This window comes from Chaetodon trifascialis, chromosome 24, assembly GCF_039877785.1.
Source record: "Chaetodon trifascialis isolate fChaTrf1 chromosome 24, fChaTrf1.hap1, whole genome shotgun sequence".
NCBI classification, from domain to species: Eukaryota; Metazoa; Chordata; class Actinopteri; order Chaetodontiformes; family Chaetodontidae; genus Chaetodon; species Chaetodon trifascialis.
In genome coordinates this window covers 14,955,486-14,978,338 of record NC_092079.1, presented here as the reverse complement: position 1 = coordinate 14,978,338, position 22,853 = coordinate 14,955,486, and the positions used below count along the sequence as shown (strand labels likewise).

The window sequence follows — 22,853 nt, the reverse complement described above, 5'->3', positions numbered from 1 at the left end:
GGTGCTCAGATTCAGAGTGTTAATCTCACTTGTTAACTTGAAGAATAAAGACATCTCGGCTGATCAGTCTGATGGTTCTGGTGTGACGAGGAAGTCCTGACAAGTAAACTTGGAAGAAAACCTGCAGCTTTACAGAGTCGGCGGGTTTCTTTCATCTAACTGAAGCGGAAGGAAGAGAATCTGGTATTAATCTGACCTCACTGTTCTCTGTTTGACATGAACGCACCTGTTACTGATGGGCTGTTTCAGGATCAGTGAGTGTTTTTCCTTGATCCATAGATTCCCTCAGTGTGGAGTGTGTCGCCTCCTGCTGGATGAACACTGACAGTAACACTCTTCTTCTGTGGTTCAGCTGCCTCACTTCATTCAGCTCGATACTTTATTTTAATATTGGTGTTTTCTGTTCAATGTGAAGCTCTTTGTCATCAGTTTGGAAATAAAACAGATTATTCAAAACATGTATTTAAATATTTTCACAGCAGATGAGTTATTAAAGAACTACTACTTTGAATTATTACTTTGAATTTTTAATTTGATAATCAGCAAAAGGTAAGAAGTGTTGAATATGTTAATTCTAATGTTTATTTATCTGTGTGTGTCTTTGTCTTTGGTGTTGTTTGTTCATGTTTCAGTGTTTGAAGTTATTTGTATGAGTTGAAAACATGTTTTTGTAAGTCAAATAACATGCTGTTATCATGCTCCCTATTTTTACTATTACTGTGTGTTTTCAGAATGTGGTCTGGTTTCTACTGAGACTCTGCTGACCTTTGACCTCTGCTCTATCAGTGGGAGGGCACAGGGCCAGGGAGTGGGGTGTTCTCCTCAGAGGCCAATGGGAGGGCTTGGGGGCGGTGCTTTGAGCCAACATAACGAATGAAGACGGCGGGGTGGGGGTATGGCCTGAGTCGTTCCTCCACAGTCAGTCTTTGGTCTTGATTCTTCATCCAGAGTCCTGCTCAGTCTGAGGAGAGAGCTACTACAGAATACTACCTGTCCTGGAAGTAGTAGTACTCCTGCCTCCACAGTACCATATCCATCCTTCTTCTTCTTCTATCACAGCAGATGGACTCAGCAGCGCCCCCTGGCCTCTCTCTGGTCTCTGTCCTGTCTCTGTTAGCATGTAGCATCCAGGTGTTAGCAGCCACCCTGCTGACATTCAGATATGGTGGGCGGAGCTCTGCAGAGGACAGGTGGATCCTGCTGTGGCTCTTCTATGATGTCATCGTCCACCTGACACTGGTATGACCAATTAGGACCTATGTCACATGTCTTGATCGTTCCTCAGTTTTTATTGTTTTTTTTACTTTTCATGTTTCTGGGTGTTTTTTATTGTTTGTTTTTTAATATTTATTTATTCTCTGGTTGGTTGTTGTCTGTCTGTCCTCAGGAGGGTCCATTTGTCTACATGTCTGTGGTTGGGACAGTGGAGACGTCTGAGGGTCTGCTGGCTGAACTCTGTAAGTTTAACTTTTTGTTTTCAGCTTCACTTTCTGGATTTGAGAATTTTGAGTTCCTTTCTTCTTGTCCTTTACTCCACTGAAGCACGTCGTACTTTTTACTGCATTACGATTATCTGACAGAACGAGTTACTTTTTGATACTTCATTTTACTTTCAGCCAGTATTTTTGTCTGAGGTACAGGAGATTAACTGTATCTGTCTGTCTGTCTGTCTGTCTGACTGTCTGTCTGTCTGACTGTCTGTCTGTCTGTCTGTCTGTCTGTCTGTCTGTCTGTCTGTCTGACTGTCTGTCTGTCTGATACTGACTGTCTGTCTGTCTGTCTGTCTGTCTGTCTGTCTGTCTGTCTGACTGTCTGTCTGTCTGACTGTCTGTCTGTCTGTCTGTCTGTCTGTCTGTCTGTCTGTCTGTCTGACTGTCTGTCTGTCTGATACTGACTGTCTGTCTGTCTGTCTGTCTGTCTGTCTGTCTGTCTGTCTGACTGTCTGTCTGTCTGTCTGTCTGTCTGTCTGTCTGTCTGATACTGACTGTCTGTCTGTCTGTCTGTCTGTCTGTCTGTCTGTCTGATACTGTCTGTCTGTCTGTCTGTCTGTCTGTCTGTCTGTCTGTCTGTCTGTCTGATACTGACTGTCTGTCTGTCTGTCTGTCTGTCTGTCTGTCTGTCTGTCTGTCTGTCTGTCTGATACTGTCTGTCTGTCTGTCTGTCTGTCTGTCTGATACTGACTGTCTGTCTGTCTGATACTGACTGTCTGTCTGTCTGTCTGTCTGTCTGTCTGTCTGTCTGTCTGTCTGATACTGTCTGTCTGTCTGTCTGATACTGACTGTCTGTCTGTCTGTCTGTCTGTCTGTCTGTCTGTCTGTCTGTCTGTCTGTCTGTCTGTCTGTCTGTAGGGAAGGAGTACGGTAAAGCTGACAATCGCTGGTTGATTTCTGATCCAACGATCGTCTCGATAGAAATTCTGACAGTCGTTCTTGACTCTGTACTCGCTCTGCTGCTCATACACGCAGTACTGAAGGACAAGTACTACAGGTAAAGCTGCAAGTGTGACAGACAGGACTCTGCTCACTCTGTTGCTCAGACACGCAGTACTGAAGGACAGTGTAGGCAAGAGTACAACAGGTACATGCAGTACTGAGTGTATGAGCTGTATCTTTACAGGCACTTCCTGCAGATCGCTCTGAGTGTGTGCGAGCTCTATGGTGGCTGGATGACCTTCTGCCCTGATTGGCTGGTTGGCAGTCCCAGCCTGAACACGTCCAGCTGGCTCTACCTGTGGGTCTACCTGGTCTTCTTTAACGGGGTCTGGGTCCTGGTCCCTGCTCTGCTGCTGGTCCAGTCCTGGTTCTCTCTCAGGAGAATGCACATGCTCAGGCTGGACGACCACGTGATGAGGAAGAAGATGTAGAGATGACGATGCTTGTCTGTAGAATATTAACCAATCAATCAACATCATTGATCCAAGCCGATGGAGAGTTCTGTGGAGGATCAGGACCCCCAGGAACTGAAATCCACATAGACACGAAGCCACATTAAGTCACATGACTGACATCAAATCTGGTTTGTTCTCAGAACCAGGAAAGGACACACCTGAGTTCACCTGAACAGGTGACAGAGTGTAGATGTTGTCATACTGTTTGTTCAGTTCAGTCTCCTTTGTTCCAGCAGCAGAAAGTGATTTTCATTGTTTTTCATTGAGGAGAAGTAAAAATAACATGATGTAATAAATGAAATCACTTTAGATACTTGAGAAATTAATCAGATTCATGTTTTCACTTGTGAAATGTCTTTTAATTTGTGCATCTGGAAAACATATTAATCAAAGTCTGACATTTACTGAGTACTTCTACATTTACCACGCAGTATTTGGATGATAGAATAGAGCATTTTGATTGGCTGAAAAATTTGATAGCAAGTTTAATTTAAGAAAGTTCAAAGGATAATCTCAGGTATCTTCCTGTTAAACTCGTTTAACGGCACAATGAAGCATCTTTATATATTTATTACATCTCTACGTAGTTTCCTTTAGTTTAAATAAGAAATGTTGAAAGTTTTAAACATCTCCTTCACATCATTTCCACCCGTTCCCCCCACCTCCGCCTAGTCTTCCTCCTCCTCCTCCTCCTCTCAGCTCTTCTTGATGAGTTTGTTGACGGACACGAAGGCCTGTTGGAGGCCGAGTCCCTTCAGAGCACTGCAGGCCTGTATCTCCCACAGCCGGTCGGCATAACTGGGCAGATCCAGCTGGTTGGAGATCTGTGAGGGGCAGGGAGGAGGAAGAGGATGGAAAGAGCGATGGAGGAAGACCATGGTGAGAAAAAGAAGAGGAAAAAGTTCCATCTAGTAGTTGTTTGGGTAAATGTTTGGGTTGTTCCTTAACGGGGGAAGCTTCCTCTCACCATGTTGTATAGTAGGTTACAGTTAGGGTTGTTCCCTTATCAGGAAGCTTCATTTCTCCTTGTTCCCTAACTAGGAGGCTTCATTTCTCCTTGTTCCCTAACTAGGAAGCTTCATTTCTCCTTGTTCCCTAACTAGGAAGCTTCATTTCTCCTTGTTCCCTAACTAGGAAGCTTCATTTCTCCTTGTTCCCTAACTAGGAATGTTCTTCTTTACTTTACCCCGCCACTCTCGGCTGGGATGTTTCCTCCTTCATTGCTCCTTTCAGGTTAAGACTTATTTTAAGACTATTTTAATTCTCAGATTTTCTGGACCAGGTTGGACTGGTTTGCTCTAAACTGAACCAATTTGTTTGGTTTTCTTTTATGTGGAGAAAGTGGAAGCTTTCTCTTTGCGTCATTAGTTTTCTCAGTAGTTGAAGAAGCTGGGTTCTTGGTGGGCCGTGTGGGCTGGGTTTCATACCTCTCGTATAGTCATGGAGTTTGGCATGTCCTTCTTGTTGGCCAGAACCATCAGAGGAATTCCTCGTAACTTCTCATCACCCAGGACCTTCTTCAGGGCCTTCTGGGCCTCTGGCATCCGGGTTGGGTCACTGCTGTCCACCACAAAAACCAACGCTTTACAGTCATCCAGGTAATACCTGCAGAAGAAGAGTTTGTTTGTTTGTTTGTTTGTTTGTTTGTTTGTTTGTTTGGTAGTGTCTGCTTTATATTTACCTCCAATTGGGTCTCATGCTCTTCTGTCCACCGACGTCCCACACAGTCAGAGATGTCTTCTTGTCCAGGTCCAACGTTCCCACGTTGAATCCGATGGTTGGTGACGTTTCCATCACCTTGAAGTTTACAGATAATCACACTCACACCTGGACAGACACTGATATCAGCTCTTCTGCATCCTGTTCAGAGGAGTCTCACCTGTCCTGTCAGCAGTCTGGCCAGCAGAGTCGACTTTCCGGCCAAGTCCAAACCCATCAGGATCACCTGAACACACCAACACAGGTGAAAGATCTGGTTCTGTTCATATGAGAGTTCAGGGAAGTCATTTCTTCACTGTCACAAACACGAACGAGTAACTTTCAGATGAAACGGCCTCCAGCTTCATAGACAGATCAGTTCATGGAAAATAAACATAATCAAACTGCAGGAAACTCAGTGAAAAGAACATTTCACAAACACGTGTGAAACAGACTCAACTGAACGTATTTTTCTTCTTTGGCAGATGGCAGCTGTGTCATTTGGTCACTTCTTGTCGTTTTTCATGGTTTGTTTCAGTGACTGCTTGTTGTTTTGCAGCGTTTCTCCTGGTTCTTCTGTTTCAGGTGAGCTGACACTAAAGGAGTTAGCTCACCTGAAGGACGGACCAAGGATGGGTTAAAGGCGTGTGCAGTTTCCCCTCCCTAACTTTGCATGTTGTGAGTCAAAATGTGACTAATAAAAGATTTCTTCTTCTTCTTCTTCTTCTTCTTCTTCTTCTTCTTCTTCTTCACCTGCTGGCTGCCAGTTCATCACAGTACAATCATTCAAAGTGTTTGGAACTGGTATCTGCAGAACTGTCGCAGATGAAACATACCGACTGACACATGGAGGACACCTGCCTGGCAGGTGAGTTAAAATGTGTTGATTTACCTGTGGAGAGGTGGAGCTGCGAGCTTGACCCATCGCTCTTCGATCCTGCAGATGCGATTTTTCTTCTTTGACCTTCTAATTCTGTTTCTTCTCCTTCTTCTTGGCCAGTTTTGATAAAACTCAACCTTCAGACCGATCTCAGCTCTGTGTCTGACTGGAACTCACCTGTCTAACATCTCTCAGGTGTGTTCAGGTTGATTCACACCGTCAGCAAATAGGAGAGCAGCATTCATTCAGAGCGGGTCATGTGACTGTGTGACAGGTCTGACCGCATTTTTGTGCCGGAGGCAGCTGGAGTGTCTGGAGGCTGTTTTTAAAGACAGAGAAGAAGAAAACGGCCGTCTCTTAATGTCGCTCCATCTTTCTTTTTTCAAATAAAACTTTATGAGACAGACCTCTTTTGTTTGTGTTCTCTGGTGATTTACATTTACAGCTGCTGTTATCTGCAGACTGCCTGCAGATCAGCGCTCACAGCGCTCAGACAAAGTTTCTCTTCAGTCAAACTGACGGAAAAGCATCACGAGCATCAACACTTTCAGATTCACGCAACTTCTGTCAAGAGCGAAGGAAGTGTGATGGCGTGTTCAGGACGAGTGTGGCTCATGTCCTAAATCTGAAGCCAAGCTCTTATTGAATGTTCAGTAAAGGAAAAAAAAATCAAATTCATGGCAAAAAAAAGTGTTTGAGAGCTGAAGCAAAACAACCCAAAGAAGACAAAGAACACGAGGACACCGAGCCGCTTGTTTGTGGTGAAAGTTTAGACTTTATGAATAATAATAATAACTATAATTATAATAATAATACTGTAAGCACTTTTCATGTGAAACTAACCACAAAGAAACAAAAATGACAGAAGAAATCCTCTGAAATTAAAATGTTGCGCAAACTGAAAGTTTTTCACTTTTATCATCAATAAAACTGAATGAAATAAACTGCAGCTTCTTTGTTTTTATCAAAATGTCTTGGAATGACTGGATCTCCATGTTCTGCCTTGTCCTCTTCCTGTGATCTCAGCTTTATTTTAAACATTTCGTTTACGGCTGAATCTTCGTCCGTCTTCATCATTTTCCTCCTCCAAGTCATCGACGAGGAGGAGGAGCGGTGTCCGGTGAGGAGGGGTCTGTCTCCGGCTATAAAGCCATCTCCTCCCGCCTCCTCCCTCCTTCTTCTGGCTCCTCTGCCGGCGTCTTCATCCTCCTCCTCAGCAGTTCCTCTTCATCATGGGCTTCGGTGACCTGAAATCAGCCTCCGGCCTCAAAGTGCTGAATGACTTCCTGTTGGATCGCAGCTACATCGAGGGGTCAGTCCCGTAGTGCCGGTAGAAAACGGTAAAAACTCCGTTACGCTCCGTTTCTCCGCTGCAGAGACTGGCAGCTGCCGCCGGCGCGGCCATCTTGGTTGTACGCTGAGCTAACAGTTAGCTAACAGGCTGTTAGCGGAGCTAAGAGTTAAAATATAACAAAGAAACCAACAGGAAGCTTTAAATGTATCCGGCTCAGTCTGAAAGAGGTGCGAAATGATAACTGAAGGCTTCAAGTGAAGTTTTATTTTTAGTCGATGTAGATATAGAGTAGTTTTATGCTACTGTTAGTTAGCATCGAGCCACATGGTGCTAACATGCTAACTGTCTCCATGTTACGTGTCGTCAATATGCAGAGGGACAGTCTGTTTTAACACGTTTGTACTTTAATACAGATAAACACTTAAATTACGTTTAAATAAGAGCCTTGAAAACACAATCTGAAGTGTGTCTGAAACTGTGTTTTTGGTTTTAAGAGATGAAATCCAACGATTTTGATGTGTTCTTATTCAAGCTGTAGAAATGGAGGAAAACGTAGATTATAGACGTCAGAATACTGCAGGTCACGTGCACATTTAACGCGTACATCCAGTCATTGATCATTGATTGTTGATGTCTAGTTCTTCAAAACGAGCTTCACCTTCAGATGGACCCCCTCACGATCATCTGAACGTATTGGTAAAGATGTGATTGATTGATTGATTGATTGATTGATTGATTGATTTCTGTACAAACTGAAGTTTAATGACGCTTGTCAGTAAACTACATGTTTCATCTGAAGACAACGGACAGAAATCAGTGACCAAACTTTCCCTCATCTTATCGTCCAATCATTTAATCAGAAGAGTTCGTCAGTCGCCCGTCCTGCTGGTCAGACGTGTCATGGCGTCGTCATGTTCCAGATCAGGACTGAAGGGAAACGAGTGAACGTTTCTTTCTACTGATCCAAGAACACAATTTGAATTCACGTGTGAAATCAGAAGTTAGCATGGACTCACATCACGGCGGCATGTTAACGTCAGAGTTTAATGATGTTTCCTGTCCTCAGGTACGTCCCGTCTCAGGCTGATGTGGCCGTCTTTGAGGCGATCTCGTCCCCTCCCTCAGCCGACCTGTGTCACGCCCTCCGCTGGTACAACCACATCAAGTCTTACCAGAGCCAGAAGAACAGGTGTGTGTGTGTGTGTGTGTGTGTGTGTGTGTGTGTGTGTGTGTGTGTGTGTGTGTGTGTGTGTGTGTGTGTGTGTGTGTGTGTGTGTGTGTGTGTGTGTGTGTGTGTGTGTGTGTGTGTGTGTGTGTGTGTGTGTGTGTGTGTGTGTGTGTGTCACATCAGTGAAGTGAGCCCCGCCTCCTGCTGTCGTCAGTCTTCCAGGTGTGAAGAAGCCTCTGGGTCAGTACGGCCCTGCAGGTGTGGCTGACACCACCTCTGGCTCCGCTCCTGCCTCAAAGGACGACGAAGACGACGATGACATCGACCTGTTCGGCTCCGACGACGAGGTGAGGTGGCGGTGATGTCACTGAGAAACTTGATTTGTTGTTTCTGTTGGATTTGTCTCAAGTGTTCCCTGATTGGCTTCTTGCAGGAAGACGCAGAGGCAGCCAGGCTGAAGGAGGAGCGTCTGGCAGAATACGCCGCCAAGAAGGCCAAGAGTACGTCACAACACGCCGATCACATGATTCGTTACCGGATAAACCCTCAGAATAACGTGTATGCGCCGAGGAGGCGGCCTGGATCATGTGACCGTTCAGGTCTAGAATGGAGTGAAATCAGAGAGCACATCAGAGCGGATCAATAGGCTGATCTCAGGTCTGCTGGAAAAACAAACGCAGTTCGTTAACGTCACCTCTCCTCAAGTTAACGATTTACTAACAACACTGATCAGAATTGATTACAAAAACATTCCAGCAGACAAGACCTGACAGGTCGAGAGGCGATGAAACGTAACGTCGAGCTGACGCCGGTCTCCGATTGGCCGACTCTTCATGATGATTAACCAATCACCATCTTTCGGCTGATCGCCTGATGGACACCTTTTTGGTTTACCTGAGAGAGTCTTCGGCTTCCCGGTAGTGTGAAGTGGTGTGAAGTGGTTTCCGTGGTAACTGACTCCTCCCCCTCCCTCAGAGCCCACCCTCATCGCGAAGTCTTCGATCCTATTGGACGTCAAGCCCTGGGACGACGAGACGGACATGGCCAAGCTGGAGGAGTGTGTTCGCAGCATTCAGATGGACGGGCTGGTCTGGGGACAGTGTAAGAAAACTACACAGTACCACATACTGTACTATGTTCAGTACTGCGCGCACTGGGGTGGGCAGTACCAAAACTACAACAATAAGATGCACAAAGTACATCTACTGGAGTACAAGTATTTTGAATATTTCAAACTGTTCTCAGTAACTTTTATTTTTTGACACTAATTTATCAAAATAAATGTAAAATTTCCCCATTTTTCATGAGTAAACTATAACGTTTAGTAGTTTTTTCAGAGTAAAATGGAACGTTCAATAGGCTCTATCGTTATTGACGAGTGAGTGAGTGATCGATCGATGGGAACAGCGAGTCTCTGCACACTGAGTGATGATGATCTAACTCACCATCTTTCGGCTGAACATAAGATGAAACTTTCAGATCTGAAAGCTCTGCAGAGTTATTGATGGTTTCCAAACGGACGTGTTCACTTCTCATTTGACTGATACGTATTGATTAGTTCTGCAGTTTGAGCTGTTTCCACTTTATTTCCTCTCTGTAGCCAAACTGGTCCCGGTGGGTTACGGCATCAAGAAGCTGCAGATCGGCTGCGTGGTTGAAGACGACAAGGTGAGCACATGTAACTTCTGGGCTTTGGTTTGTCGGGTTTGTCCTTTAAAAACAAGTTGTGACTTGTCACCTGTGTCTCACCTATCAGGTGGGCACAGACCTCCTGGAGGAACACATCACGGCCTTCGAGGACTTCGTTCAGTCGATGGATGTCGCTGCTTTCAACAAGATCTGAAAACAAACACCTGGTTAATAAAAAGCACTTCAACAGAATCGAGTGTCTCTGCTTTTATTTTGAAGGTCTCAGTTCTACCAGCAGGTGGCGCGACGCCGGTTTCAGACTGAGGTGTGTTGGATGGGTGGACTGGGGAACTGTCAGCTGATTGGGGAGCCTGTCAGTCAGAGTTCAGGGACAACATGTTTGTTTTCCCTCTGCTCTGTTCAGAGATTGTAAATCTGCTGGTTCTGTTCTTATTTCCAAAGACGTTTTTTCCTCTTTTTAAAATCAGTTTGCAGTAACTGTCCAAAATTCTGAAATCTCTCGTTTTTCTTTCAGGTCGGTTTAATTTCCTGACATGAAGGTTCAGTACTGATTTTTCTTTGTTTTACCTGAAACAGTCAGTTTGATGAGAAGTCTAGAAAGTTCCTCTGACTCTAAATTTACATCTGATATTCAAAAACATTTTGATGTTTCTTGGTTTTCCTGCGTGAACTGTTCAGTTACAGTAGCTGTCGGACGCGCTCTCGCGGCGGTCTGTTTTCTGTTGTAGATGAACGCCTCAGACATCAGAACTATAAAGAACACGAGGAAACGTTGGTTTCGTATCTTCACGGTCAGCCTCCTTTAGCTTCGCTCTCAGCCGTCGTCTTCACAGCTGATTTCTGAAGCTGCTGGCTGTGATGAACTTCTCTGCAGCAGAGGACCTCCTGGTCTTCTGTCCTGGATCAGTCCTCATGAGAACCAGTTTCTTCAGAGCCTTTGATGGTTTTTGTGACTGATCTTGAAGATCCATTCGAAGTTCCCGAAACTTTCTAGACAGACTGACTTTCACGTCTTAATGATGGACAGAAATTTCACTAATGGTCCTCTGACGTGTCTCACCTATTACCTGAGGATCAGGCCAGGTGACAACGTCATGAAGCTGCCATCGAGGCTAACAGTGACGACTGAGGAACCTAAAATATTACTTGTTTTAAACTCGGCCATCGACTCCATGTAGTTTCCTCTCTGACCTGTCGGCGGCAGCATTACGCTGCTGTTGTGAGACAATTCCCGCCCTGCCGGAGATTAAGCAGCAGAAGAAGAGGCAGACCGGAAGCTAAACAGAGCGGCAGAGCAGCGCGCGACGGAAGAAGATTTTAATCTGCGTGAAAGTAAACAACAACAAGCAAACAGCTGCAGGTAATCAAACGGATCGATTACCGATTATTCAGTATACGGGTCATTCACCTGAACAAGCCAATCACCTGCACCCGGACAGCTGCTCAGCTAATGGGCTAACAGCATGCTAACAGCTAGCCGGCTGCTAACGCTAACAGCCGCTGTAACGGTGGAGACACGTCACCGTCAGTGGGGTCACCATGGTTACTGTGAGTGTTTGTTAACCCGGTGTTAATCCGGTTTTTATGAACCGGGTTTAAACGGGAGATGTTAGCGCTGCAGCTAGTTAGCTTCACACAGCCAGCCAATCGGAGAGCAGTGTGAAGCAATCGCCAGTCACAGCGGAGTTACATTTGTACTCTGATTGGTCCACGTCAGAGAGAGAGGGCAGATTCTGATTAATCATGAAGTGATTTCTTTTCTATGAATTATCGATCATAACACAGAAAGTTGACCTGAAAGGTGTGAAATGTCTGTTGAACTGAGTTCTGTGACTCTTTGATGTGGACGTCTCCAAACCTTCAGAGACAAAGAGCCAAAATGAATGATTCATTCAAATTAAGAACTTCGGTTAGAAATGGATGACAGCAGCTGACTGTCCAGACACGCTGATCACGTCTATTGATTGATTGATTGATTGATTGATTGTTGTCTCACAGACTAATAGATTATTTAATGCAATGATTCATCCGTCACTTTATTTTCTGCAGCTCGTCTGATTTTGTCTCGCTTCGGTTTCATCAGTCATAACTGACAGAAACATCGATCAGTCAATCAGTTTCCGTGTTCATCCATCAACTGAACGTTGTCTCGTTTTAACGTCAGACTGGAAATCTCTTTGATTGTTCAGATTTCCCACAAAGTTTCTCCAGCTGTTGTTAAATCACATCTTTCTTCAGGCTCATGGACTCTCAACCTGAATCTCTCACCTGGTTACCGTTGGTTACAGCATGGAGCGCACTGATTGGACGGTTAAGTCACTGACTGCACTGCTTCCAGGTGAGACTCACTGGCATAATTAATGTTTCTCTGTTAATGTTACTGTGCTCCTTTTCTACAAACATCAGGCAGAAAGACGTCGTGTAGAAAAGCGAGATTTGATTTGACGAAAATTCAGTTTTACTGTAAACTTTAGTCAGCCGACATCATTTCTTCTCCACTGCATCAATTTAAGCTTCCACTCAACGCACAGCGTGCTGCTGCTCACCTGGATGTTAAAATACTGTTTGTCCCACAGTCAAACGCTGGGATGGAGTCACTTGAGGCGGCCATCTTTCTTTGGTTTTCAGTAGTAACTCTGACTTGGATGTCTCACATTATATCACATGAACTCTGATTCGACACGTAAAAACACACAGTTTGAAGCCGCTGCAGCTGTCCAATGATCATATTCTGAATATGAAATAATAAATCTGATATGTAGAACATCTGACGTGTGATCGGCTGTAAAACGTGTTTCAGATCTCCAGCCAGCAGCAGGATGTCAGACTCCTCCGATGAAGGTGAAAACTCAAACACCATCACAGTCTCACATATTTTACATTTCATTCACCACGCTGATTATACTGTGTGTGTGTGTGTGTGTGTGTGTGTGTGTGTGTGTGTGTGTGTGTGTGTGTGTGTGTGTGTCTCAGATGACCAGAGGAAGGTTGAATCCACGAGCAGGTGAGTTACCTGTTAATCATTCTCATTATTGATCAGACATGGTGGAAGTCTTAATGTTCCTCCACCAATCAGTTTTCTCAGAATTTAAGAAAACGCAGCTCTGATTGTGGTTTTAATCTGCCAGATATTTTCTCGGTTAATCGGTGATTTATTTAGTCGATGAAACGTCTGGTGTCCGGGACAAATGTCTTCAGGTGTCTTGTTTTCTTCAGTTTGCTGTCACGTACCAAAAGAAAGGCATCACAACAGCCAGAAGCTTCCAGCTGTTTCAGAGTCTTTGCAGACTGATTTGAAGTGAATAATCGTCTCAGCTGTTTGAGTGTCTCTGGACCTCGTCCTCTCGTTGTCTCCTGTTGTCACCTTTTGTTGTGACACGTGAGACGTAAAGTCTTTCTGGACGTGTGGTCGTAGTACTGGTTGTCCGAGGGGACGGGACGTGTTCCATTCAGCTGGTTCAGCTTTGAGGATCTTTAAATACTAAACGCTGATTCGAGGTTTTTTCTTGCTCGCTCTGGCGGACAGGATGTGGGCGGAGTCTCAGCCGGGTCCGTCCAGGTGTCAGCCCAGCAGGCAGGGTTACTGTGGATACTGCAGAGTCCTCTACAGCAACCTGGACCAGGTACGGACACCTGACACAGACTCTATCTGTCCACCTGAATGTGACAACTGAAGCTGTCCAATCAGAATTAATGGCACAGAGATGACATCATCCATGTCTTCTCAGCACCTGTCCAGTCTCAGACACCTGGATTCTGTCCGGGCGTCCTCCCGAGGCTCCAGCACCACCTCCTCCGCCAGCAGCAGCAGAACCAAACTGACCCTGCTGGAGCGCTTCCTGTTGGACGTCCAGCAGCACCACCCGCACCGCTACAAGGACCCCAGGTAAGTAAAACAAACACACCTGTTTGTTACCTGACTCCAGGTGATTTAAACACACCTGCCCTGCAGCAGCGTGTGTATGCACCTGTGTATGTTTGGTATGGTCACGTGTTTATGTCTCCGTCAGGCCGTCTCACGCTGACCTCCCGTCCGTCTTCGCCCCTCCATCGCCGCGGGAGGAGCTTGATGAACTCTGTTACTCCGACAACGACAGCCGGTCGCTGGGCACCCGTGAGCGCCTACCTAGCTCTGACGACGCCTCCTGTCAGATGGCCAATCAGCAGAGAGATGACCCCACACACAGCCAATCCGGAATCACAAAGGGGGCTATTCAGGAGATGGATGCACCAATCAGAGAGCAGGAGGAAGAAGGAACTGTTGCCACAGGGGCGACGAGCTCGTCACACGCACAGACCCAGCCTCCACGCATGGAGGCCACGCCCCCTGTCCACAGGAAGGCCCACAGGAAGACGAACAGGAGGAAAACCAGCGACTCCTCGTCCTCGCCGCCCCACATGTGTCCAGACCTCAGCTCCAGGCCCCTCTCAGAGCTGAGGCCGGGCCTCTGTCCAGACTCCGGCCCCCGGGTCCCTGCAGAGCTGAGGCCGGGCCCCTGTCCAGACTCCGGCCCCCGGGCCCCTGCAGAGCTGAGGCCGGGCCCCTGTCCAGACTCCGGCCCCCGGGCCCCTGCAGAGCTGAGGCCCTGGCTGAGCTGGCAGAGGGAGAGGAGGGAGGCTCAGAAAGAGGAGGCCTTCTCCTCGGACCACACCGACCCCGTGGACCAGACCATCGAGGAGGTTCGTCCGCCTGTTCAGTGGTTGTTGGCGTTGTTGTTGTTCATCTTGTTTATCGTCAGCGGTCTGCAGGTGAAGATAAACAGATTCACAGGTGATGTAAACGTGCAGAAGACTAAGCGGTGTTTTACATTCATGTTGGACATCAGGTGATCCAGATGTGCTGTTATGGCTTCAGTTCCACTACCTGCCAGCAGGAGGAGACGGAGAGCTTCCACTTCAGCCTTCCCCTCTCCATGGAAACACAAAGTGATGACTGGGACTCACCTGTACAGGTAAGGGGTAGTCAGGCACCAGCTTGGGAGATTCTGTTGTTTTGGGTTTGTGGGTTTGTGGTAAAGCTGGAACATTTCTCTCCAGGTGGTTTTACAGCGAGGACGAACACTCAGCGACACGCCGCCCTCACAAGCACCTGTCCAGGTGAGCAAGATAGTCGAGCAGGACCTCAGCCATCTGATGGACGTTCAGGTGGACCTGGAGGACCAGGTGTACTCGCACCAGCTTGACTCCGCCCTGCACAGCAAGCAGCAAGCGGGGGGCGGGGCCAGGCCGCTCGGGGGCTTCTTGACTCTGCCGATAGAGGAGGTCCTGCCGGCGCCGGCACATATCCCAGAGTCCTTCAGGGGGAAGACCTGGGCCCAGATTGAACAGGAGGACGAGGAGAAGGTGGACAACTTGGTCCAGCAGTTCAGACAGCAGAGATTCATCTGCTACTTCGACAGCGAGTCTCTGGCCAGGTATGATATCGACTCACCTGTACTGTTACATGCAAAACATAGCATCAGTGATAGACTCTCTACTGCATGTACTCTGATACTCACTGTACTCTGATACTGTACTCTGATACTCACTGTACTCTGATACTGTACTCTGATACTCACTGTACTCTGATAGTGTACTCTGATACTCACTGTACTCTGATAGTGTACTCTGATACTCACTGTACTCTGATACTGTACTCTGATACTCACTGTACTCTGATACTGTACTCTGATACTCACTGTACTCTGATAGTGTACTCTGATACTCACTGTACTCTGATACTGTACTCTGATACTCACTGTACTCTGATACTCACTGTACTATGATAGTGTACTCTGATACTCACTGTACTCTGATACTCACTGTACTCTGATACTGTACTCTGATACTCACTGTACTCTGATAGTGTACTCTGATACTCACTGTACTCTGATACTGTACTCTGATACTCACTGTACTCTGATACTCACTGTACTCTGATAGTGTACTCTGATAGTGTGCTCTGATACTCAGTGTACTCTGATACTCACTGTACTCTGATACTGTACTCTGATACTCACTGTACTCTGATAGTGTACTCTGATACTCACTGTACTCTGATACTGTACTCTGATACTCACTGTACTCTGATACTCACTGTACTCTGATACTCACTGTACTATGATAGTGTACTCTGATACTCACTGTACTCTGATACTCACTGTACTCTGATAGTGTACTCTGATACTCACTGTACTCTGATACTCACTGTACTCTGATAGTGTACTCTGATACTCACTGTACTCTGATACTCACTGTACTCTGATAGTGTACTCTGATAGTGTGCTCTGATACTCAGTGTACTCTGATACTCACTGTACTCTGATACTCACTGTACTCTGATAGTGTACTCTGATAGTGTGCTCTGATACTCAGTGTACTCTGATACTCACTGTACTCTGATACTCACTGTACTCTGATAGTGTACTCTGATACTCAGTGTACTCTGATACTCACTGTACTCTGATAGTGTACTCTGATACTCACTGTACTCTGATACTCACTGTACTCTGATAGTGTACTCTGATAGTGTTCTCTGATACTCAGTGTACTCTGATACTCACTGTACTCTGATAGTGTACTCTGATACTCAGTGTACTCTGATAGTGTACTCTGATACTCACTGTACTCTGATAGTGTACTCTGATAGTGTGCTCTGATACTCAGTGTACTCTGATACTCACTGTACTCTGATACTCACTGTACTCTGATAGTGTACTCTGATAGTGTGCTCTGATACTCAGTGTACTCTGATACTCAGTGTACTCTGATACTCACTGTACTCTGATAGTGTACTCTGATAGTGTGCTCTGATACTCAGTGTACTCTGATACTCACTGTACTCTGATAGTGTACTCTGATACTCAGTGTACTCTGATACTCAGTGTACTCTGATAGTGTACTCTGATACTCACTGTACTCTGATAGTGTACTCTGATAGTGTGCTCTGATACTCACTGTACTCTGATACTCACTGTACTCTGATACTCACTGTACTCTGATAGTGTACTCTGATAGTGTGCTCTGATACTCACTGTACTCTGATACTCACTGTACTCTGATACTCACTGTACTCTGATAGTGTACTCTGATAGTGTGCTCTGATACTCACTGTACTCTGATACTCACTGTACTCTGATAGTGTACTCTGATACTCAGTGTACTCTGATACTCAGTGTACTCTGATAGTGTACTCTGATACTCAGTGTACTCTGATAGTGTACTCTGATACTCATTGTACTCTGATAGTGTACTCTGATACTCAGTGTACTCTGATAGTGTACTCTGATACTCACTGTACTCTGATAGTGTACTCTGATAGTGTGCTCTGATACTCAGTGTACTCTGATAGTGTACTCTGATAGTGTGCTCTGATACTCAGTGTACTCTGATAGTGTACTCTGATACTTCGATGGACTGCTGTGGACTTGTATTATGTCTTACATATACTTTGGATGTTTAACACATCTTACTGTCCAATACTGCAGTACACCAACATAAACTATATTTTCAGATAGAGTCACTGAACGTTTGTGTTTCTGCTGATGTCATCACTGTCAGGTACGGCAGGAGGAGCCAAAACAAGAAGGAGCGTGACGAAAATAAGGGGGTGGAGCCAGAGAGCGGCGTCCTGCCCTTATTGGACTGTGATGAAGATGACTCGGCATATGTCACGAGGAGGAGGAGGAGAAAGAGGCGGGCCTTCAGAGTGGCGTCCAGGTGTCAGGTGAGAATGACGGACAGGTTTCAGTATCTGGAGTCATTTTCTGTTGGTAGAAAAATGACACCTGTGTTTGTTCCTTCAGGTGGTCAAAGTCAGTCACAGCACTCAGACTGTCCGACTGGTCGTCCCGGCTGTCCGTCTGGCGGATACGCAAGCCCCTCCCATCAGTGTCCCTGCAGCCAATCAGGATGCAGCAGAGAGGACTCCTGATGCACAGACGTGGCACTACCTTCCTCCGTCGTACTCAAACATCATCACACCTCTGCAGACTCGCACCTCTCTGGTCTACCTGCTCTGCTCCCCCTCAGGCCCCGCCCCCACCTACACACCTGCACCCAGCTCTGCCCCCAAACGCTGCAGGAAGAAGAGGCGTCCGCTGGATCTGCAGGGGTTAAAGGTCAAATATAAACGACTTCCTGTCCGGTTCTACGACCCCAGCAACAATCGCATCCTGAAGAATCCCCCCAAAGGCTTCCTGTGGCGCCGCGGCTCCAGCCTGCCGCCGCCCTGCGTCCGTCAGCTGTTCAGAAGTCTGAGTCCAGACCTGAACACAGACAGGCCGCCGGGGGAAGGGGCAGCAGGGTCCTCCAGGGTCAAAGGTCAGAGGTCATCAGACACCGCCTTCAGCCACGCCAGCAGTTTCCTCCTGAGCACGCTCAGCAGGGACTCACAGTCTGACAAAAAAGACACAGTCAGGAGGCGGGGCAGGACGTCCCAAGCCCCGCCCCCTTCACCTCACAGCAAGGCAGAGAGGGGGAGGGGGGGGAGGAGGGAGAAGACACGTCCCCCACCTTCCAAGAGAAGAACCAGGGCTCAGGCCATGCCCCCGCAACCCAGGAGAGAAGGCCTGCGACGCACAGGACCCGGCAGGAAAGTCCCCGGCTCAACAGGCCCGCCTCAGCCTCCCTCACCCCGCCGGGGGAGGGCCCGGAGGGGGCGGGGCTGCGAGAGGACTCGAAGGTAGCAGGATACCTGGTCAGGTAGCAGAATATTTGTTGAGGTATCAGAACACCTGTTCATGTAGCAGAATAGCTGTCCAGGTGCCAGAGCGCCGTTTGGGAGCAGGACACCTGTCCTGGAGCAGGACACCTGTCCTGGAGCCGGACACCTGTCCTGGAGCAGGACACCTGTCCTGGAGCAGGACACCTGTCCTGGAGCCAGACACCTGTCCTGGAGCAGAACACCTGTCCTGGAGCAGGACACCTGTCCTGGAGCAGGACACCTGTCCTGGAGCAGGACACCTGTTCAGGTAATAGCCACGTTTAGAAATTCAGACAACAGACGTTGCCTTCGCTTGTCACACAGACGTCAAGACATTCAATGATCCATAAATCTTGATGAGATTATGAAACCTGGTGGATCCGAACACGAATGAGGATCAAAGTCTACGTCAGTGACTGATGAGGCATTCAGGGTCCGTCTGTAAACGAGGCTGCTGGACTTTGTATGGAAGTTTATTGACGTCAATGTTCAACTGGAATCATCAATCTGAAAGTGTCATTTTACATTTGTGTGTGCGGATGAGAAAACTAAAACAATTTCTAAGAATTTTTTCATTTGCTTTGCCAAATTTCTAATTTCTCTGTCACAGCTAGAACATTTTTAGCTTCGTTTCAAACATGAACGTTGGATTTTCATTTTTGAGGTTTTCATCAGTAAAATAAAAAGAATTGGAAGAGGGAAATGGAAGAAATTGCATTTTAAATTTAAAATAAAATTTTGTCCTGCAGGATTAATATGATGAATTTTGTGACACATCACCAAATAAGACGTAAAAACAATTGATTTTAAAAGTGTGATTCATGAAACTGAAAATCTTTAACATCAAAGCTCATTCTCATTTTCTGTTTGTGTGGAAATCTGAAAATGTTTTTCAAGTGATTTGAGAGTAAAGCAAACAAACAGCAAAAGAATTGAAATTGAATAAAACAATAAAAGACGAGGAGCTCAGATCAAAAAAGAAGCATTAAAACGATGAAAATAAACGTTTTATCCCAAAACACTGAAATGTTACTAAAATGGAACAAAGTAACGATGATGAATGAAATCGTAGAATAATTAAACTGAACGCGTCGTGAAGCCGTTCTCAATGGATGTTTTTTAGTTTCCCATTAAAAATATCAGATTTTGGCTCGAAGCGGAACCACTGACGTTCTGCTCTGCTGCAGATCTCAGAGCCGTCCTGGTTCACCAAGTCCAGCCTCGTGAAGCCTTGAAGCAGGTCTGATGTGGGTTCTGGTGTCATTCAGGACTCGAGCAGCAGAACGTGGAGCTGACGGTTCTTCAGCAGGAGAACGTCAGTCACGTCTTGAATCGACGCTCTGAATGAATCGCAGAATTAAAAGAAATCACCTGCACACAAATGGAAAATGAAGCTTGAATGTGATGAAATCATTTTCTGATAATGTTGGCAGCTCCTGTGACACGAACACACCTGAGGTGTCAGGTGAGGTGGTACCTTTTCTTCAGGTTTTGTTGTTGTCTGATTGCTCTTGATGTCTTTTTATACCTTTACACTCATCTTTATTTAAATATCAATAAGTTCATGTTGAATAAACAGCTTTTATAACCCGAGTACGAGTCACCTGCTCATCCACATTTGTTCCCACGGCGTCCACCAGGTGATGGATGGAGTTGCCCACCTGGTCTGCAGCTTCCAGAAGCTCCACCCTCTTCCTGACACCTGGAAACAGAAAATTAAAAGCATGAAAATTGTGTAATGGTGTCAGACTTTGTTCTCATGACGTGTGAACTTCAGGTGTCCTGCAGACAGTTCGTGAAAACCAACTTCAGATTTACCGACTGTAAATTTAGACATAACCATAGCAACCACCACACCTGGTGGAAACACCTGCAACACTTCTCTCTGCAGTTCTGCCTCATTTCCACCTCATAGAACCGTTCTCTTGGTTTTCCATTGGCCCTCGTGGGTAGAACCTGGTTCCTGGTTCTTTTTTGGCACCGTTCAAGGTTCCAGTGGAAAACCAGAAGAACGTGGCGCCGCCTCGTCGACTCACGATGGATCGTTCCTCCGTTCGGAGGCTGAAGGTGGACCTGGACCTGATCAGTCCAGGTTCCTGTCTGAACGTCACTGCTGCCTCATTTACCGAACTGAACTGAGTTGGTTGATTTTGTGCTTCTTTGCTTTGATTCTGCTTTCCTCTCGGAGGTTTTCATTTCTACGTGCCATTTCATTTCCTTCGTCTTTATTCCTTCCTGACGATATTTACGGTAAATCATTCGTTGGGTCTGCGTGACTCACCTGTCTGTCTCTCTGTCCACCTGTCTGTCTCCATCACAGTCTTCAGTCTGTCCACTGTCTCCTGCAGCAGCTCCTCTGGACTACGTGTCCCACAATCCTCTTCTTCAGACAGACAGGCGTCCTCTTCCTGTGGTTCGGCCTCCTCTGCTCCACTTTGTTGATCTGTTGGTTGACAGAGGAAGCTGTCACCTGCGGACTCCTCTTCTTCCTCTTCTTCACAGTGGATGTCATGTAACCCAGGTGTGTCCAGGTGCATTGTGACAGATGGAGTTTGTCGTTCTTCCTCGCTCCACTCCTCCCCCTCCTCCTCCTCCTCCTCCTCCTCCTCCTCTGTCTTCAGCAGCACGTCTTCATCCTCCTCTCCCTCATCCTCTGTGCTTCTCTGTGTGTCACATGTTGGCGTGACAGCGCTTTGTGGCGTGTTGTTGGCGTGTTGTCGAGCCTCCATCTTGTTCAGAGCCTGAATGAGGAAAGTTGAAGAACTGATAGTCATCTCTGCTCCCAGCATGCATTTCAGCATTCTACCAAACAGCCAATCACTGACCTTTAAATTCACTTAACATTCACAGTAGATTCAGTGAGTTTTGGACTTGCAGGTAAGATGCTGAGGGGACGAAGGTTCTGGGACACGTTCATGCAGTTCAGTGTCATCATGTGCTTTGGAAAGTTATTTTAAGAAATGTCAAAAAAAGACTGATTTTCTCTCAGTTTGGCTTAAAAATCCTGGAGCTCAAACTGAAACACTGGAAAAATGTTTTTAACAGTTATTACAAGGTGACGTTCAGAACACAAAGCTTGTCGACAAACATGAAGAGAAAACGTCCCTGAAGGACATCTCAGACTTCACTGCTCAGCACTGAAACACACACCGGCAGTTAGCTGATGTTAGCGTGCTAATGTGCTAAACTAACGTGGTGCACAAAGCTCACATGAAAACTTTGAATTCCTCGTTTGGCAGCTGTACTTCGATAAATATAAGACCTCCGTCACCGGCGAGCAACTGTGAAACATGGTCAAACACTTTCCAGAGTGTCCAGAAAAAAGACTCTTTCACCACATGATGATGTCATCAAACCTCACAATTGACATCATGTGCTCAAATAAAGTTCTTATATTCTTACTTCACAGCTGGGGTTCAAAAACGTTTCATACTCAGTTGACTTTTCTTACAGTGGACTGAATCCCACAAAACGTTTATGGCCAGCGTCATATTCATCTTCATGGTTATGTTTCTATTCATGTTCATGGTCATGTTTCTATTCATGTTCATGGTCATGTTTCTATTCATGTTCATGGTCATGTTTCTATTCATGTTCATGGTTATGTTTCTATTCATGTTCATGGTCATGTTTCTATTCATGTTCATGGTCATGTTTCTATTCATGTTCATGGTTATGTTTCTATTCATGTTCATGGTTATGTTTCTATTTGTATTTTGTTGTATTTCTAGTTACATTATTCTCACTTATTCCGGAGCTGCTCAGATGTTCAGATGTCATCTGTCCTGTCCAGGTTACCTGTGTGTGGTCACCTGTGCGTGGTCACCTGTGCGTGGTCACCTGTGCGTGGTCACCTGTGTGAGCATGCCCTGAAGACAGAGGTTGTGCTCTCTCAACGTTTCCATAGAAACCTCCATCTCAGAGCACCTGTCCTCCAGGACGCCCTGCTCTGATTGGACGGTGACCCGCCAGGCCTGCAACTGCTGCTCCAATAGCCTGAAGATAAACAAAGCAGAAGCTGATGACCTGTACCTCCAGACCGCTCTGTGATTGGTTGATTGTGGTTCCTCACCATCTGTCTCTCTGCAGGTTTCTGACCTCAGTCAGCAGAGTGGCCGCGTTCCACTAATCAACAACAACAGACGTTATGATTACAAAAACATTAACATTGAATCGTATTGTAACATTCAACCAGGAGTCGTCACTGTCAGGACAGTGACCCTGGTGATGTCATCAGAGTCACCTGCGGAGCCGGAGTCTCCTCATCGGTCTGCAGAGCTTTAGAGGAAGACGAGCAGGGAGGAGGCCGCGCCGAGGCATCGTGGGAAACATCTTTGTCAGAGGAGGGACTATGACTGACAGCTGAGGCGGCCAATTGTGTTGAAGAATCAGAGGGGGGCGGAGCACTAATCAACAAACAAATCCAACAACAAATCAACAAAAACTTCAGTTATAGAAAGAGTTTAACGAGTTTGACGCTGCGGTTATTTCAAGACGTCTTCAGTTAAAAACATTAAACAAACTTTGATGTCTGTCACACCTGACTCACCTGTTCTCTCCTGGCTCCACCCACATCATGACCCTCCCACCCTC

The 22,853-nt window shown here is 46.3% G+C and overlaps 5 protein-coding genes across 9 annotated transcripts in view; 3 read left to right on the top strand and 2 right to left on the bottom strand.

Annotated features, from left to right (window-relative positions):
• The first annotated feature begins 902 nt into the window (after nt 1-902).
• Nucleotides 903-3,441, top strand: ebpl (EBP like). The gene is made up of 4 exons (XM_070994141.1): nt 903-1,239; nt 1,388-1,457; nt 2,349-2,487; nt 2,617-3,441. Exons 1-4 carry the CDS (start codon nt 1,063-1,065, stop codon nt 2,861-2,863), a joined length of 633 nt encoding a protein of 210 aa, XP_070850242.1. The 5' UTR covers nt 903-1,062; the 3' UTR covers nt 2,864-3,441.
• Nucleotides 3,442-3,557: 116 nt separating this feature from the next.
• On the bottom strand, nt 3,558-5,805 carry arl11 (ADP-ribosylation factor-like 11). 2 transcript variants are annotated; one of them, XM_070994144.1, is made up of 5 exons: nt 5,643-5,805; nt 4,767-4,832; nt 4,569-4,684; nt 4,315-4,492; nt 3,558-3,711 (listed from the first exon to the last, which is right to left on the bottom strand). In XM_070994144.1, the coding sequence occupies exons 2-5, from the start codon at nt 4,821-4,823 to the stop codon at nt 3,583-3,585; spliced, it is 480 nt and encodes a 159-aa protein (XP_070850245.1). In that variant the 5' UTR covers nt 4,824-4,832; nt 5,643-5,805; the 3' UTR covers nt 3,558-3,582. The 2 variants fall into 2 exon arrangements, with proteins under 2 accessions (XP_070850245.1, XP_070850244.1); XM_070994143.1 differs by lacking the exon at nt 5,643-5,805 and adding an exon at nt 5,478-5,510.
• Nucleotides 5,806-6,470: 665 nt separating this feature from the next.
• eef1b2 (eukaryotic translation elongation factor 1 beta 2) lies at nt 6,471-9,808 on the top strand. Its single transcript, XM_070994140.1, has 7 exons — nt 6,471-6,777; nt 7,826-7,948; nt 8,142-8,274; nt 8,361-8,427; nt 8,903-9,028; nt 9,528-9,595; nt 9,684-9,808. Exons 1-7 carry the CDS (start codon nt 6,698-6,700, stop codon nt 9,768-9,770), a joined length of 684 nt encoding a protein of 227 aa, XP_070850241.1. The 5' UTR covers nt 6,471-6,697; the 3' UTR covers nt 9,771-9,808.
• Nucleotides 9,809-10,843: 1,035 nt separating this feature from the next.
• Nucleotides 10,844-18,349, top strand: zdbf2 (zinc finger, DBF-type containing 2). Of its 4 annotated transcripts, XM_070994138.1 has the most exons (11): nt 10,844-10,937; nt 11,816-11,915; nt 12,378-12,418; nt 12,551-12,581; nt 13,104-13,200; nt 13,306-13,463; nt 13,588-14,257; nt 14,404-14,529; nt 14,615-14,991; nt 17,117-17,282; nt 17,362-18,349. In XM_070994138.1, exons 3-11 carry the CDS (start codon nt 12,397-12,399, stop codon nt 18,241-18,243), a joined length of 2,529 nt encoding a protein of 842 aa, XP_070850239.1. In that variant the 5' UTR covers nt 10,844-10,937; nt 11,816-11,915; nt 12,378-12,396; the 3' UTR covers nt 18,244-18,349. The 4 variants fall into 4 exon arrangements, with proteins under 4 accessions (XP_070850239.1, XP_070850236.1, XP_070850237.1 ...); XM_070994135.1 differs by having other exon boundaries at nt 12,378-12,581; XM_070994136.1 differs by having other exon boundaries at nt 10,854-11,125; nt 12,378-12,581.
• A 17-nt stretch (nt 18,350-18,366) lies between these two features.
• Nucleotides 18,367-22,853, bottom strand: part of dytn (dystrotelin) — a 10,396-nt gene continuing 5,909 nt past the window's right edge. The window contains exons 8-13 of the mRNA XM_070993892.1: nt 22,810-22,853; nt 22,504-22,666; nt 22,333-22,385; nt 22,115-22,256; nt 20,542-21,001; nt 18,367-19,962 (exon numbers count right to left, since the gene is read on the bottom strand). The exon at nt 22,810-22,853 is cut by the window's right edge and continues 78 nt beyond it. Coding sequence (XP_070849993.1) covers nt 19,823-19,962; nt 20,542-21,001; nt 22,115-22,256; nt 22,333-22,385; nt 22,504-22,666; nt 22,810-22,853 — 1,002 coding nt within the window. The 3' untranslated portion in view covers nt 18,367-19,822. The remainder of the gene's footprint in view (nt 19,963-20,541; nt 21,002-22,114; nt 22,257-22,332; nt 22,386-22,503; nt 22,667-22,809) is intronic.

Coding starts and splice junctions, on each gene's coding strand:
- ebpl (XM_070994141.1), top strand. CDS start 1,063: ATGGACTCAGCAGCGCCCCCTGGCCTCTCTCTGGTCTCTGTCCTGTCT. Junction 1,240..1,387: donor TCATCGTCCACCTGACACTG/GTATGACCAATT, acceptor GTCTGTCCTCAG/GAGGGTCCATTTGTCTACAT. Junction 2,488..2,616: donor CTGAAGGACAAGTACTACAG/GTAAAGCTGCAA, acceptor GTATCTTTACAG/GCACTTCCTGCAGATCGCTC.
- arl11 (XM_070994143.1), bottom strand. CDS start 5,510: ATGGGTCAAGCTCGCAGCTCCACCTCTCCACAG. Junction 4,685..4,766: donor CCAGACTGCTGACAGGACAG/GTGAGACTCCTC, acceptor GTAAACTTCAAG/GTGATGGAAACGTCACCAAC. Junction 3,712..4,314: donor ACTCCATGACTATACGAGAG/GTATGAAACCCA, acceptor TGCCCCTCACAG/ATCTCCAACCAGCTGGATCT.
- eef1b2 (XM_070994140.1), top strand. CDS start 6,698: ATGGGCTTCGGTGACCTGAAATCAGCCTCCGGCCTCAAAGTGCTGAAT. Junction 8,275..8,360: donor TGTTCGGCTCCGACGACGAG/GTGAGGTGGCGG, acceptor GGCTTCTTGCAG/GAAGACGCAGAGGCAGCCAG. Junction 8,428..8,902: donor CGCCGCCAAGAAGGCCAAGA/GTACGTCACAAC, acceptor CCCCTCCCTCAG/AGCCCACCCTCATCGCGAAG.
- zdbf2 (XM_070994135.1), top strand. CDS start 12,397: ATGTCAGACTCCTCCGATGAAGGTGAAAACTCAAACACCATCACAGTC. Junction 12,582..13,103: donor AAGGTTGAATCCACGAGCAG/GTGAGTTACCTG, acceptor TCTGGCGGACAG/GATGTGGGCGGAGTCTCAGC. Junction 14,992..17,116: donor GACAGCGAGTCTCTGGCCAG/GTATGATATCGA, acceptor CATCACTGTCAG/GTACGGCAGGAGGAGCCAAA.